Raw genomic sequence first — 13,200 nt, 5'->3', positions numbered from 1 at the left:
CTAACAGTGTGTATGTGTCAGCTGATGTCCGTCCGCGGACTGCCTGTAGCGCTCGCTCCGGAGTAACATCACATACCCAGCTGTGAGCACAAACGATCGCCGCTAATGCTTGCGGATGTCCTGCTGCACGAACCAAACACGGCCAAAGCTAAATAGTGTTAGTTAATAGTGGCTAACTGGTTAGCACCTGAGGCTATACCTGACAGACAGTGACAGCAAGCTAACGTTACTGGCCCTACGCGCCTGTCATACTCGTTTTATAGTATATTATTGTTCTTAAAACATTATTAGTTTCATACAAAACGTGTGAGATTTTATCTTGTATATTGAAATTAATTCATACATAATTATAAAATAAAAGAGACAGAGTGGCAGAGTGAGTGGTCGCCTTATGTTGTTTTTAGTAATTAATTAAATAAATAATGAAATAAATATGAAGTATTGTAAATGCATTTATTTTAGTGCTGTCAATCGATTAATCCCATCCAAAATAACAGTTTGTGTATAGTTATGTAGATATAAATACACATGCATAATATATGTATATTAAAAATGACGTGTATATATTTATATAGTTGTAATTTATAGTATATATATATATATATGCGCACTACCGTTCAAAAGTTTGGGGTCAGTACATTTTAATGTTTTTTTTTAAAGAAATTAATACTTTTATTTACCAAGGATGTATTAAGTTAATAATCAAAAGTTTATTAAAAGTTAATAATAAATAATTTACATTATTATAAAATATTTATATTTTGAATAAACACTGTACTTTTTAAACTTGTCTTCATGAAAGAATCCTGAAAAAAAAAAAAAATCAAAGTTTACAAAAAATATTTGGCAGCACAACTGTTGATATTATCCAACACGGATCATTCTAATAATAAATCAGCATATTACAATGATTTCTGAAGGATCATGTGACACTTAAGACTGGAGTAACAGCTGATAAAAATTCAGCATTTTCATCACAGGAATAAATTCTATTTTAAAGTATTTATATTTTATATTGTAAAAACATTTTGCAATATTACTGTTTTTTTCTGTATTTTTAATCAAATAAATGCAGCCTTAATGAGCATAAGAGACTTCTCTAAAGACTATTATAAGTCTTACTGACCCCCCAAATTTTTGAACAATATATATATATATATATATTTATTTATATATTTTCACACACAGACATACTTGCATGCATGTATGTGTGTATTTATATTTATGTAATAAATCTGCACATTGCACACAAACTTTTATTTTGGATGCGAATAATCATGTTTAATAATTTGACAGCCCTATTTTCTAAACTCTAATCACTTTTTTATATAAATATCGTTGACATTAGGCATTCAGTAATTACGTGGCTTTCGTTCGATGGTTAAACTCTTTAAAATGTACTGTTTTGTGTACACTTTTATTTGAAGTAAATGTGATCATTTTAATCAAAATAACACCAGTGCACAAAGGTGAAGAGAAAATTGTTATTGTTTTTAAAAACCAGAATTGTTTTCTTTTTTCTTCGGAAGACCAGAAATTCAGGCTCCATTCATTTTCACTGTCCGGAAAAATATGCACCAGTGATAGTGAATGGTAACCGAGGCTGTCATTATGATAAACATTTTTTTGTTCCGATGAAGAAAAAGTTATGCGGGTTTGAAACGAATAATGTCAGATTAATATTTAAAATGATCTGTGAACTTCATTTGTCTCCATTTCGCTCCTCCTTTGTGGGACAAAAAAACAACAAAACGTTTTTTCTTCTGCTACTGTTTCTCATGTCTGAACTGATGACGAGATGAAAATGGCGGATCTTTCGAAATCCAACCCCGGCCTGAAATAGACACGCAGCTTGCAAACTCTCTTTAACAGGACTCAATCCAAGAGGAAAACAACCGTGTCTACAATAACTCATGTGTATGACTTGTAAATACAGATATTTCCATGGCAACAGAATAGACAGGAAAGCAGGCGCGTCGAATATCAACAAACTCCGTCTGATGTGAAACTGACAGTCGGTCTTGTTTGGTTTCCCTGAATTAACTGTTGAGGTAAAGGATTAAACACGGATTGTTATTGTCAGGCATGTCCAGAAAGGCCTGCTGTTGTCTCAGGGTATTTGAAATGGCTGTAAAAGCGTTAAATGTTGTTGCTGTTGCACAAAAAGTGTGTTTTTTTGTGAGTGTGGTTGTTTAAACCACATTTTCTCCTGTCAGGATTCGCAGATTGTCAGTTTTCTGAAGCTAGTTCATGTTAGCTGTGACAGCTGTTCTTAATATACAATTGTGTTAACTGCTGGTTAGCTCTTGTGCTAGTTAGCCGCATAGCAGCTGAGCGTAAACCCTGACCGCGACGCGACGCTATCAACAGTGGAGACTGATTGGAATGAATGGGAGCGGTCCGCTCCTTTCGCGTCGCGTTGCTCGCAGTGTGTAAAGCGTTTTGTGCATATGTGAATTTGAATGGCCCGCCAGTTGTTTGTAGCTGAATATGTGACATAACTATTATGCAGCTATGCTTGATATGATGGGTTGCGCTAGTAGTTTCAATCCAAACTGCTGTGTAAACAAAACATACTTGGATATGGTTAACGTTACAGTTGTATTGGTTACGGTTGTACTCGGTACAGTACGTTTCAGTGTTTATAAATGCTGTCTAGACGTGTTTATAAAGGAAGTCATGATTCCCACATGCCTTGTAATTTTAGAGTATATTTAACTTGTTTTCTTTGCCCAGAAAAGTCATCAGAAGTTTTGCCAGTCTAAAGTCATGGGAATATTTTATGGAAAATATTTGGAAGAACTAAATCTGAATTTAGTGTGTGTGTGTGTGTTTGCGTTAATAACATAAAAACAACATGTAGTAAAATATTACTATAAAATATTTGTTTAATATTAAATATGTTCTAGATTTTTATAGTTTATTTGTAAAAAGTTATATACATGTGTTAATATTAAAAATAACTTGTATAGTTATGTTTAATGTTAAAATTAAATGTATAAAATTTGTATGTTCATGTGTTAATATTACAAATAAGATATAGTTAAATATTACATGTTCAATGTTAAATGATATTGAATAAAATGACAATAATCTGTGATATGAATAATGATATAATCTATTTAGTTTATTTGTAAAAAAGCAACATTTTATTGTATTTAACTATAAAGAAAATAAGATTTATAGTTAAATTATTGTTAAATAATAGGAAATATTATATATACATTATATAAACGTGTTAATATTAAAATAAGATATAGTTAAATATTACGTTTGTTTAATGTTAAATTATATAAAATATATTATATATAGTTTATTATTGTAAAAGGGCATCATTTTGTGCATCAGTATTAACAGATATAATGTTTAATGTTAAATATATTCATTTTATTATCATTTTAAGCAGTTTATTATTTGTAAAAAAGCAACTATATGTGTGTGCGTGTGTATGTATGTGTGTTAATAAAATAAATTAGTTAAAAGTTAAATATTACATTTGTTTAATGTTAATGATATTAAATATATTGGACATTATACTTTATTTGTAAAAAGGCAGCATTTTATGTTTGTTTGTTAATAACATTACAAATAACTTTTGTAGTTAAATATTATTAGTTTAATGTAAACTAATATTAAATATAATAAATTTATATATAATTTTATGTATTTTTTCTTAAATGTGTTAATATTAAAATTATGTATAATGACATATTATTTTATATAGTTTATTTGTAAAAGGCAACATTTCATGTGCATGTTAATAATTTAAAAAAAGATGTATAGTTAATTGTATTTTAATGTTCAGTAATAATAAATATGCATAAACACACACGTTAATATTACAAATAAATAAAAAATAAAAAATTATAGTATGTTTGTTTAATGTTAAATGATATATGTGTATATATGTATGTTTATTTGTAAAAAGGCATTTTGTGTGTTAATATTAAAAAAGGTGTATTGTTAAATGTTTGTTTAATGTTAAATATGAAATGCATTGTGTATATACATATACACGTGTTAATATTAAAAATAAGATTTAGTTAAATAAGATATTAAATATTTTATATTGTGTATTTGTAAAAAGGCAACATTTAGTGTTCAACATTTAACAATACATCTTATTTTTAATATTGTTTAATGTTAATGTGAAATATATTGTGTATATAAATAGACACGTTAATAATGTTATAAATAGCTAAATTGTTTAATGTTATTGAAATTATGATATTACATATATTTGATAGTTTATTGTAAAAAGGAAACATTTTGTGTGTGTGAATATTAACTGTGAAAAATAGTTAAATGTGTTTCATGTTAAATAATGTGATATTTAAGTAGTTTATTTCTAAAAAGGCAATATTATATAGACACACACAGTATATGTGTGTGTTAATAAAAAAAAAATATATATATATATATATATATATAAAGAGAGAGTTAAATTATTTAGCATTATTGTTGCCTTTTTAGAAATAATAAAATACTACTAAAATACAAAATGTTATTTTTGTTTGTAAAAGAAAAGAAATGCAGCTAGATTTTATTCATAGATATTTTAGCATTTTACACTGTTACTAAATATTTCTATTTCAAATAAATGCTGCTCTTTTGGACTTTCTATTTATCAAAGAATCCTGAAAAAAAAAACTATATTAAGCAGCACAGCTATTTTTATTATGAAGAAGAAGAAGAAGAAGAAGAAATGTTTCTTGAGCAGCAAAACAGCATATTATACTGATTTTCAAAAGCCTTGGTAAAAAAAAAAAAAGTTTGTTTGTTTGTAATATTTTTGAATTGTACTGTACTTGCAATACATTTACACTTGTTACTTAGCTCTTGTTTGTAGCCGTTTGTATGTTTTTATTTATTTATTTTATTTATTTTTCTTTCCACAGTGTGTTTTCAGTAAGTTTGTACAAGATGGATGTGGTTTCACCTGAGCTCAACAGCCTCCTCCCTGATGAGATTATGGATACAGAAGCCATCGCGATGGAAGAGGAGCTCCCCACCGAGCACCTCGCTGCTCCTCCCCAAACTGAACCGGAGTCGCCACAGGTTCCTATGGAAACAGAGGTGCCTGAAATCGTCAGCCTGTGTCCAGCCACCACAACTATGCAGATGACCTCCAGCGATGCGCAGAGCAGCATTAGCTCGGGAACTCAACTCCTCCTCACCCCCTCCGGCCTCATAGCCGCCACCACCACCACGACCACCACCTCTGCCAAAACCACCAGTCCTGCGGTGACTCAAAACCTCGCCAAAATCTCCAGCGTTACTGTCCCGGCCAACCACCAGCTCATCATCAACAAAGTGGCCGGCACTCCCACTGCAGATGGCAAGTCTCCAGGCGCTGCTGTGCTCAAGCCAGAGGGCCAGAAACTCTTGGTTGCCGGCCTTAGTAAAACAGGGCAGCCTATTATGTTGGCTCTGCCTCACACTTGGAACAAGCCCGCCACTACCCAGGGCGCAGGGGATGGCAAGGCCCAACCGACGCAGATCAAAATGGTGACGACAGTAGGGAAGCCTGTGATAGCGGTGAGCTCTGCCAGTCAGCTGATGGGCACCTCCACCACACTGCAGGCCCAGCAGCTCAAGACACTTCAGGTGAGTGTTTAGCAACCTTTCATTGAAACCCTGGCCTGATTATGCAGACATTGCAGAAATACAGAAATAAAAATATAATTTCAAGACCCTAAAGTGACGCTTTAATTGGGTCTATGCTTTGGCCAGTTTATTTTTTAATATAAATATCTTTAATTGCTGCAGCTGACGGGTTGTTAGTAGGGATGCACCGAAATGAAAATTCTTGGCCGAAACCGAAAACTGAAAAAGAGGAAACCAAGGCCGAAACACCGAAAGAATTATGCCAATTATTAGTTATTAAAATCAAGGCATTTCAATTGCATAAATTAATATTAAAGTTTCAAAGAATAAATCAGCTATACACCGCGTTCCAAATTATTATGCAAATGGTATCTTTCCCTGATTTTTATAATTAGTCAATGTAAATGACAGTCAGTATAATTTTCAAGTAATCAACCATTCGGGTATAATTCAATAATTTATTGTACAAACCTCCTAATGATCACAGTATTTATTTCAAAAATAAAAAACTGAATATGCACTGTTCCAAATTATTATGCACAACAGAGTTAAAACATTTTATAGGTTGTAAAGAACTGAAAACAGGCATTTGCTGAATTTGCAGCATTGGGTGGTCATATTTACTGAAATCAAAAGCTATTTCAATCAAAAACATCCTAACAGGGCAAGTTACAACTTAACATAGGACCCCTTCTTTGATATCACTATCACAATTCTTGCATCCATTGAACTTGTGAGTTTTTGGAGAGTTTCTGCTTTAATTTGTTTGCAGGCTGTCAGAATAGCCTCCCAGAGCTTCTGTTTTGCTACAAACTGCCTCCCACCCTCATAGATCTTTTGCTTGAGGATGCTCCAAAGGTTCTCAATCTGGTTGAGGTCAGGGGAGGATGGTGGCCACACAATGAGTTTCTCATCTTTAATGCCCATAGCAGCCAATGACGCAGATGTATTCTTTGCAGCATGAGGTGGTGCGTTGTCATGCGTGAAGATGATTTTGCTACAGAAGGCATGGTTCTTTTTTTGTACCATGGAAGAAAACGGTCAGTCAAAAAATCTACATACTTTGCCGAGGTCATTTTCACACCTTCAGGGACCCTAAAGCTCTCTCCCTATGATTCCGCCCAAAACATGACTCCACCACCTCCTTGTTGAAGTAGCAGCCTTGTTGGGACATGGATCATCCACTACTCCATCCATTAGGAACATTCAGGGATGCACGACACTCATCAGTAAACAAGAAGACTGTTTGAAAATTAGTCTTGATGTATGTCTGGGCCCACTGCAACCATTTCTGCTTGTGAGCATTGGTTAGGGGTGGCCGAATAGTAGGTTTATGCACAACTGCAAGCCTCTGGAGGATCCTACACCTTGAGGTTTGTGGGACTCCAGAGGCACCAGCAGCTTCAAATACCTGTTTGCTGCTTTGTAATGGCATTTTAGCAGCTGCTCTCTTAATCCGATGAATTTGTCTGGCAGAAACCTTTCTCATTCTGCCTTTACCTGCACAAACCCATCTGTGCTCTGAATCAGCCACAAATCTCTTCACAGAACAATGATCACGCTTAAGTTTTTGTGAAATATTGAATGTTTTTATACCTTGTCCAAGGCATTGCACTATTTGACGCTTTTCGGCAGCAGAGAGATCCATTTTCTTTCCCATATTGCTTGAAACCTGTCGCCTGCTTAATAATGTGGAACGTCCTTTTTAAGTACTTTTCCTTTAATTGGGCTCATCTTGCAAATTATTTATCATAGGTGTCTGAGATTTATTTCAGTGGTCCAAAGAGCCATTAGACACAATACCATCCATGAGTTTAATTGAAAAACTAAAAAATGTATGTTTATGATATTTACATCCAATTTGCATAATAATTTGGAACGCGGTGTATTTAAAACAATTATTATCAATCAAGTATTGTATTACTTAAATAACATATACATGTATTTTAATGCTTTTGTTCAAATTGTTTACATTTTTTATAACACATTATCTTGTGGATCCATCAGTTCACATTTACAACTCTGTGTTTCTCTTCCAGCTGGAGGCGCTGTCAGATTGGTACTAGTGATGCGCGGGTCGTCTCATAACCCGCGGGCCCCGCGGGTAACCCGCGGGTCGGGTTGGGGCGGGTAAAGAAACTGTCACTTTATTTGCGGGTCGGGTTGGGGCGGGTCATTAAAAACAAAATAAAATAAAAAAAATCAATGTATGTTGCGTGCAATTCCCTATAGCCTATATTACATATTTGGGAATATCTATTTTCATATTTTATTAAGTTCTTTAATAAGGTTATCAACACGTCACGTCACGAAAGCGCCAAGCAGCTCCCGCTGCCAGCCACAAGCGCATCAAGCGAACGCTCATTCGGCTCTGCAGGCCTGGTGCTATGCGTATTTAAATCTCCTCTGATGCGCATTATCCTGCATTAGCCAAAATCATGTCAGTCAACCACATCCAGTCATATGTGAATGAATGTAAATATTCGCTATAAACACACAATAAAGACAGCAATGATGTAGTCAGGACTGTGGCGCCGGCTTGCTTTGAAATGTATTTGGTGATTGCGCCCGCTGCGTCTCCTGCACCCTAGTCATTTTAAACAGTACATAATAACGAAAACAATATCTTACAAATAAAAAGAAGCAGATTTTCATGATCAGAACTTCCTTAAACCAGTGAACCTTTAAACCTTTCAGTCCAAGGATCCAGTAAACGAATGCGTTCAAATAGAAAGTTCAAAACGATATTCATAAATGAAGCATAGGCTATATACCCACATTTCTTCCGGCACCACTAACGTTACACCACTGATTATCTTGTTATTAATATGATTTGATTTATGGTTCATATTCATAATCGTACAGTATTGTTGCCAGTTTAAAGGGCGAAAAGCACTTTCGGTTTTCATTTGCATTACAATGCATATTATGTCTATTTAATTGTCGCGGGGGCGGGGCGGGTTGTAAAAATAGACACAGTACTGCGGGGCGGGCTGGGGCGGGCCAAATAATTTCATAATTGCGGGACCCGCGGGTTGAAAAAACCCCCGACCCGCGCATCACTAATTGGTACACAAAGCAGCAGCAAATGACTTTGAAATGTGCAGCGCTCATATTTATTCAATGGATAGCCTTTTGAAGTTTCATCGCAATTCTTGTCTTTCAGTCCCCACATTTAAGACCACTTGAAATCATAATTAAGACTTTCTTAACCCCTAAGTAACACTGCAGTCATCAATGAAAATTAAGAGCTTTATTTAAGACTTTCAAAAAACAACCCTTACACAAAATATGTTTATTTTTATTTTTTTCCCCACCATGTTCGGGGCACAAGAAAAATATTAGGGGACTAAATTAATATCAGCATATAAAGTATAATCGCCTCTCATTGTCTCTGAGAGAATGCACGTCAGATGCTGAAAGCGCTGTCAGTTTTTACTTTCACTTTAACATATTGCGCAGTTTTCGTTGCTTGTGTGATATCCATTGGCTCACCTCCTTGGTTTAAGACATAAATATGTATAAAAATACAGTATATAGAAAAGACATATCTTTAAAATATTGTGACGTAACACCAACGTAAAGCCAATGTTTTTCACTCACTGAAAGCTACATCTGTCTCGATCTCTGCTCTCATCACTGGCTGCCCACACGACTGATAAAAATCTTTCGCCCGAAAACCAAAAATGCACTTTTGGGCCATTTTCGGCCGAAAATTTTCGGTGGCCGAATATTCGGTGCATTCCTATTTGTTAGTCACTTTTTCGCTTTCATGCATGGAAAGAATAGAAAAGGCTTCATTAATTTTTATTACTGTATTTTTTTATATTGTTGTTATTTATAGTCATAATTAAAAAAAAAAAAGGAAAAAATTATGTTAGTCATTTTCTTAAAAATGGGGGAAAATGCTGTTCTTACTGTATTTTTAAAAAGCTGTTTTCATTTATTTGTAACTATTTAAAGCCATATTATGTTTCTGTTTTGTAACAGATAACATACAAGTTTTGCTTGTAAAGAAAGTGTCTTTTTATTACTGTATTTTAAAATATTGTTGATAATCATTTTTTTAAAAAAAGGAAAAAGGCCGTTTATACTGTATTTTTGACCAGCTGGTTTTATTTATTATTTGTAATAGGGATGCTCATATTGACCGTTTAACCGTTAACCGTCAGTAAGAATTTTAACCGATTATTACTATCAGTTAAACGGTTAAAAATGCATTTTTTTTTTTTTTTTTTTTTTTTTACGTTTGCTGCATGGTGAAAGAAAAAATGTTTACTCACGGGCGCATGTGGACACGTGCGGCTGTTCAGACATATTTAGCTGAGTAAGCACCTGCTTTACCTTCTCTTAGTTTGTGTAACTGATGTAGTAGCCTGTATGCAACACGATGGCAATGGCGATATTGGGTTATCAGAGAGTGAATCCATGAATAAATGTATTCAAATTCTGAATTAATTATAGTCTAAAAAGTGCGCGCTCCCCTTACAATCACTGGAAAGCTGTCACTCATACATTACTGTTGTTAATCGCAATCTCACAAAGTTAATAAAAAGTAATAAAATAACCTTTACACTGTACAATGAATCTCTTATTTACATCATGTCTACACTTATGCCGCGTTCCAGGCAACCCGTTACCCGCGTTTTTCCAACCTTCTACCCGTGAAAGTGCACCCGAATGGCAGTCAAACCCGTGACTTTCCACTCGTGATCTCGTACTACATCGATATACTCCCAGTTACGAGTTCTGACGTGACATAACCCGCGAAACAACAATGTCAGCACCTACGGGTGCGGTGTTTATGCAAGTGGTACACAGTGAAAAAATAGACTTTAGGACAATATAACTTTGCAAACAAATGAATAATAATGTAATATTAATACATGCGCTCAGGCATTTTGGGGTGACTTGCCTGGAACGCTACAATGTCGTGAGTCGTGATTTGAAGTCGTGATTTACCAGCTTAAAAACCTGCCTGGGCTGGAACGCAGCTTTAATTTGTTTTAATGAGAGAGTTCGTGGAGGTATAGAATTCAGCAGAACTGAAACCGGCACTTTGAGTGGTGAGTGGATCGTAACATAGCCGCCTCTGATTGGCCACTGCGATAATGTAATCTTCAGAAATGTCTGTGATTGGCTATTGAACACTGTGAAAACACGTTTCTCCACATATGTGGATTAGTGGATGAAAAGACCCGAACCGCAAATTGAAAGGATTTTTGTGAAGTGTTTTTGTCATGGATCTAAGAGTTAACAGACAGCGTCCCAGTCTATCCGTGTAGCATGTCCACATGTTAAAAACTGAGGTATAGGCTGCACTGCTATATGTTTTTATGTCCGACGAGAAGAACAAGACCGGTACCTAGTGTTGGGTCGAGTCCACGTAAGTCGAGTCCGAGTCGAGTCCGAGTCTTTAACCAGTCGAGTCCGAGTCAAGTCCGAGTCCAAAATGGGGCGAGTCGGACTCAAGTCCGAGTCCAAATGGGTCGAGTCCGAGTCGAGTCCGACCGAGTCCAACTAAAAACTACTGTTTGTCAGTATCTTAACCTTGTTTTAATTTGTACAACTACAATAAGGCAATGACAATTTAAATGTAACAAAAGGAAACCTCTGTTGCATATTGCCATTTTGATTTTTTTATTTCACACCATCTCATTAGTGTCCTGCTCAGCAAACTTAAAGTCATGTAACAGAAGTTATGACTGACTTGATATTATGACATATTTCAGAGTGAAACAGCTTTTAGAATGTGGGAAGGACAATGTGGGAATTATAAGGGAAGGACAGGACTGTACCTACGAGTAAAAGAATGAATCTGTGATAAAGGGAGGGGTAGGTGAAGAGATGGACAGCTAGTGACATATTTTTCTTAGATGAAAATGAGGCTGTGAGGGTTAATGACATGGAAGTCATGGAATAAAAGAATAAAATTCTGACTTTATTTTCTCAATTTCGAGATTATATCTCACAATTCTGATAAGAAAATACATTCTCCCTTTTCCTCTCAGCTAAAGTCATGAGTTTATTTTTTCCCTCAGAACTGACAAACTTGCTATTGCTGCGTTAAATTGAGTTCTAAAGTCTTAAATACAACATATAAACGACATAAAAAAATTCTGAATTCTGAGATAAAATAGGTAAATGTAAAATGTTATAGGTTTAAATAGTATTTTTTTACTGACATAACTGTAACGTCTACTCCAAATTGGTCTATTGACAACGGGCCATTGAATTATTAGAAAATAATGCACACCCAAGTAAGTAAAACATTCTCAAGCTTACTGAAGGAAAATAAACAGTCTAATAATTAATTACAAGCAAAAGCATAAATAAATATAATAATCAAAATACAAATGAAATAGTTTTATACGTTTTTCAGATTGATCTATATGGTAAAGTATACCATAGAAATAGTGTACTACAAACATTTAATGAAGTAATAAATGTAAAAATAAAACTCTCTACAATCTTCACCGTATATAATAAATATAGATGATTCTTATTAAAATTGCTAAACTGCTTCAATCAAGAGCAGTGAGTGATTTTCTCTTTTTATTTTGTTGTTTGATTATGACGCAGTCTGTGGCAGGTTTACACTGCTGTCGCTTTAAGACCGGACGCACAGATCATATATTTTGACACATCTGTATTTCTAACTCAACACAAAACCGATAGCATTTACATGAATGCTCTCCAAGACGATGCATTTTGACATTACCTTTCGTGTAAGTGTGTAGCAATAGAGAAAGAGTTTAATTCAGCATTGTGCGCTGACTGAGAGGCAGGCTTTCAAGTACCGGCAAGACTTTAAAACACATGCCAATAATACTGAATGTCACTTTCGTAATAATGCATCGAGTCAGTAAAATTTCCATCAACTGTCCCTGGACTCGGCTGGACTCGGCAATAATTCCCGAGTCCGAAAAGCTCAAGTCCGAGTCAAGTCCGAGTCAAAATGCATCCGAGTCCGTGACAAGTCCGAGTCCGCTAAAAATTGTACTCGAGACCGGACTCGAGTCCGAGTACAAGTCCGAGTACCCCAACTCTACCGGTACCTTTCTTCAAAGCACATAGAAGGATTCAGTGTGTTTTAGTTTTGTCATCTTAATTAGGTAGTTATTTAATTTATACATATTTCATGTAGGCCTATTTATATTATTCTTTTTTTTTTTCATTCTAATTTTCTCTGTTCTCAGAAGCGCTACTGATGCATGATAATTTGAGTATATGAATGCAGTTTTTGTTGTTGCTCTGTATGCTGCTGTTTGCACGTTAAAAAAAAAAATGCGCTTGTATTTTTATGTATCATCACAGATACTCGTGCATTCTATTTTTATTTTAAACTAATTCATTATTCTAATTTTATCAGTTAACGGTTAATGATCGGATAACGAGCAGCGGTTGTCGGTCAGGAAAATTAACCGAAATGAGCATCCCTAATTTGTAACTTTTTAAGGTTATAAATATATTTCTCTAAAAAAAGGCAAAAGGTTGCATTTATTGCTATATTATCAAAACAAGTCATTTTAAAATACATATATATTTTTAAATATTACTGTAATATGAGTTTTTTATAGTATTTTATTATTT

At 34.6% G+C, this 13,200-nt stretch overlaps 1 protein-coding gene across 1 annotated transcript in view; it reads left to right on the top strand.

Annotated features, from left to right (window-relative positions):
- Positions 1 to 4,904: 4,904 nt before the first annotated feature.
- The window catches only part of lin54 (lin-54 DREAM MuvB core complex component), a 40,734-nt gene continuing 32,438 nt past the window's right edge, over positions 4,905 to 13,200 (top strand). The window contains exon 1 of the mRNA XM_073829988.1: positions 4,905 to 5,607. Within this exon, the coding sequence (XP_073686089.1) occupies positions 4,924 to 5,607 (684 nt within the window). The 5' untranslated portion in view covers positions 4,905 to 4,923. The remainder of the gene's footprint in view (positions 5,608 to 13,200) is intronic.

The sequence above is a fragment of the Garra rufa genome, chromosome 23 (genome assembly GCF_049309525.1).
Source record: "Garra rufa chromosome 23, GarRuf1.0, whole genome shotgun sequence".
In the NCBI taxonomy this organism is placed as follows: Eukaryota; Metazoa; Chordata; class Actinopteri; order Cypriniformes; family Cyprinidae; genus Garra; species Garra rufa.
This window is presented reverse-complemented; position numbering and strand designations above follow the sequence as displayed.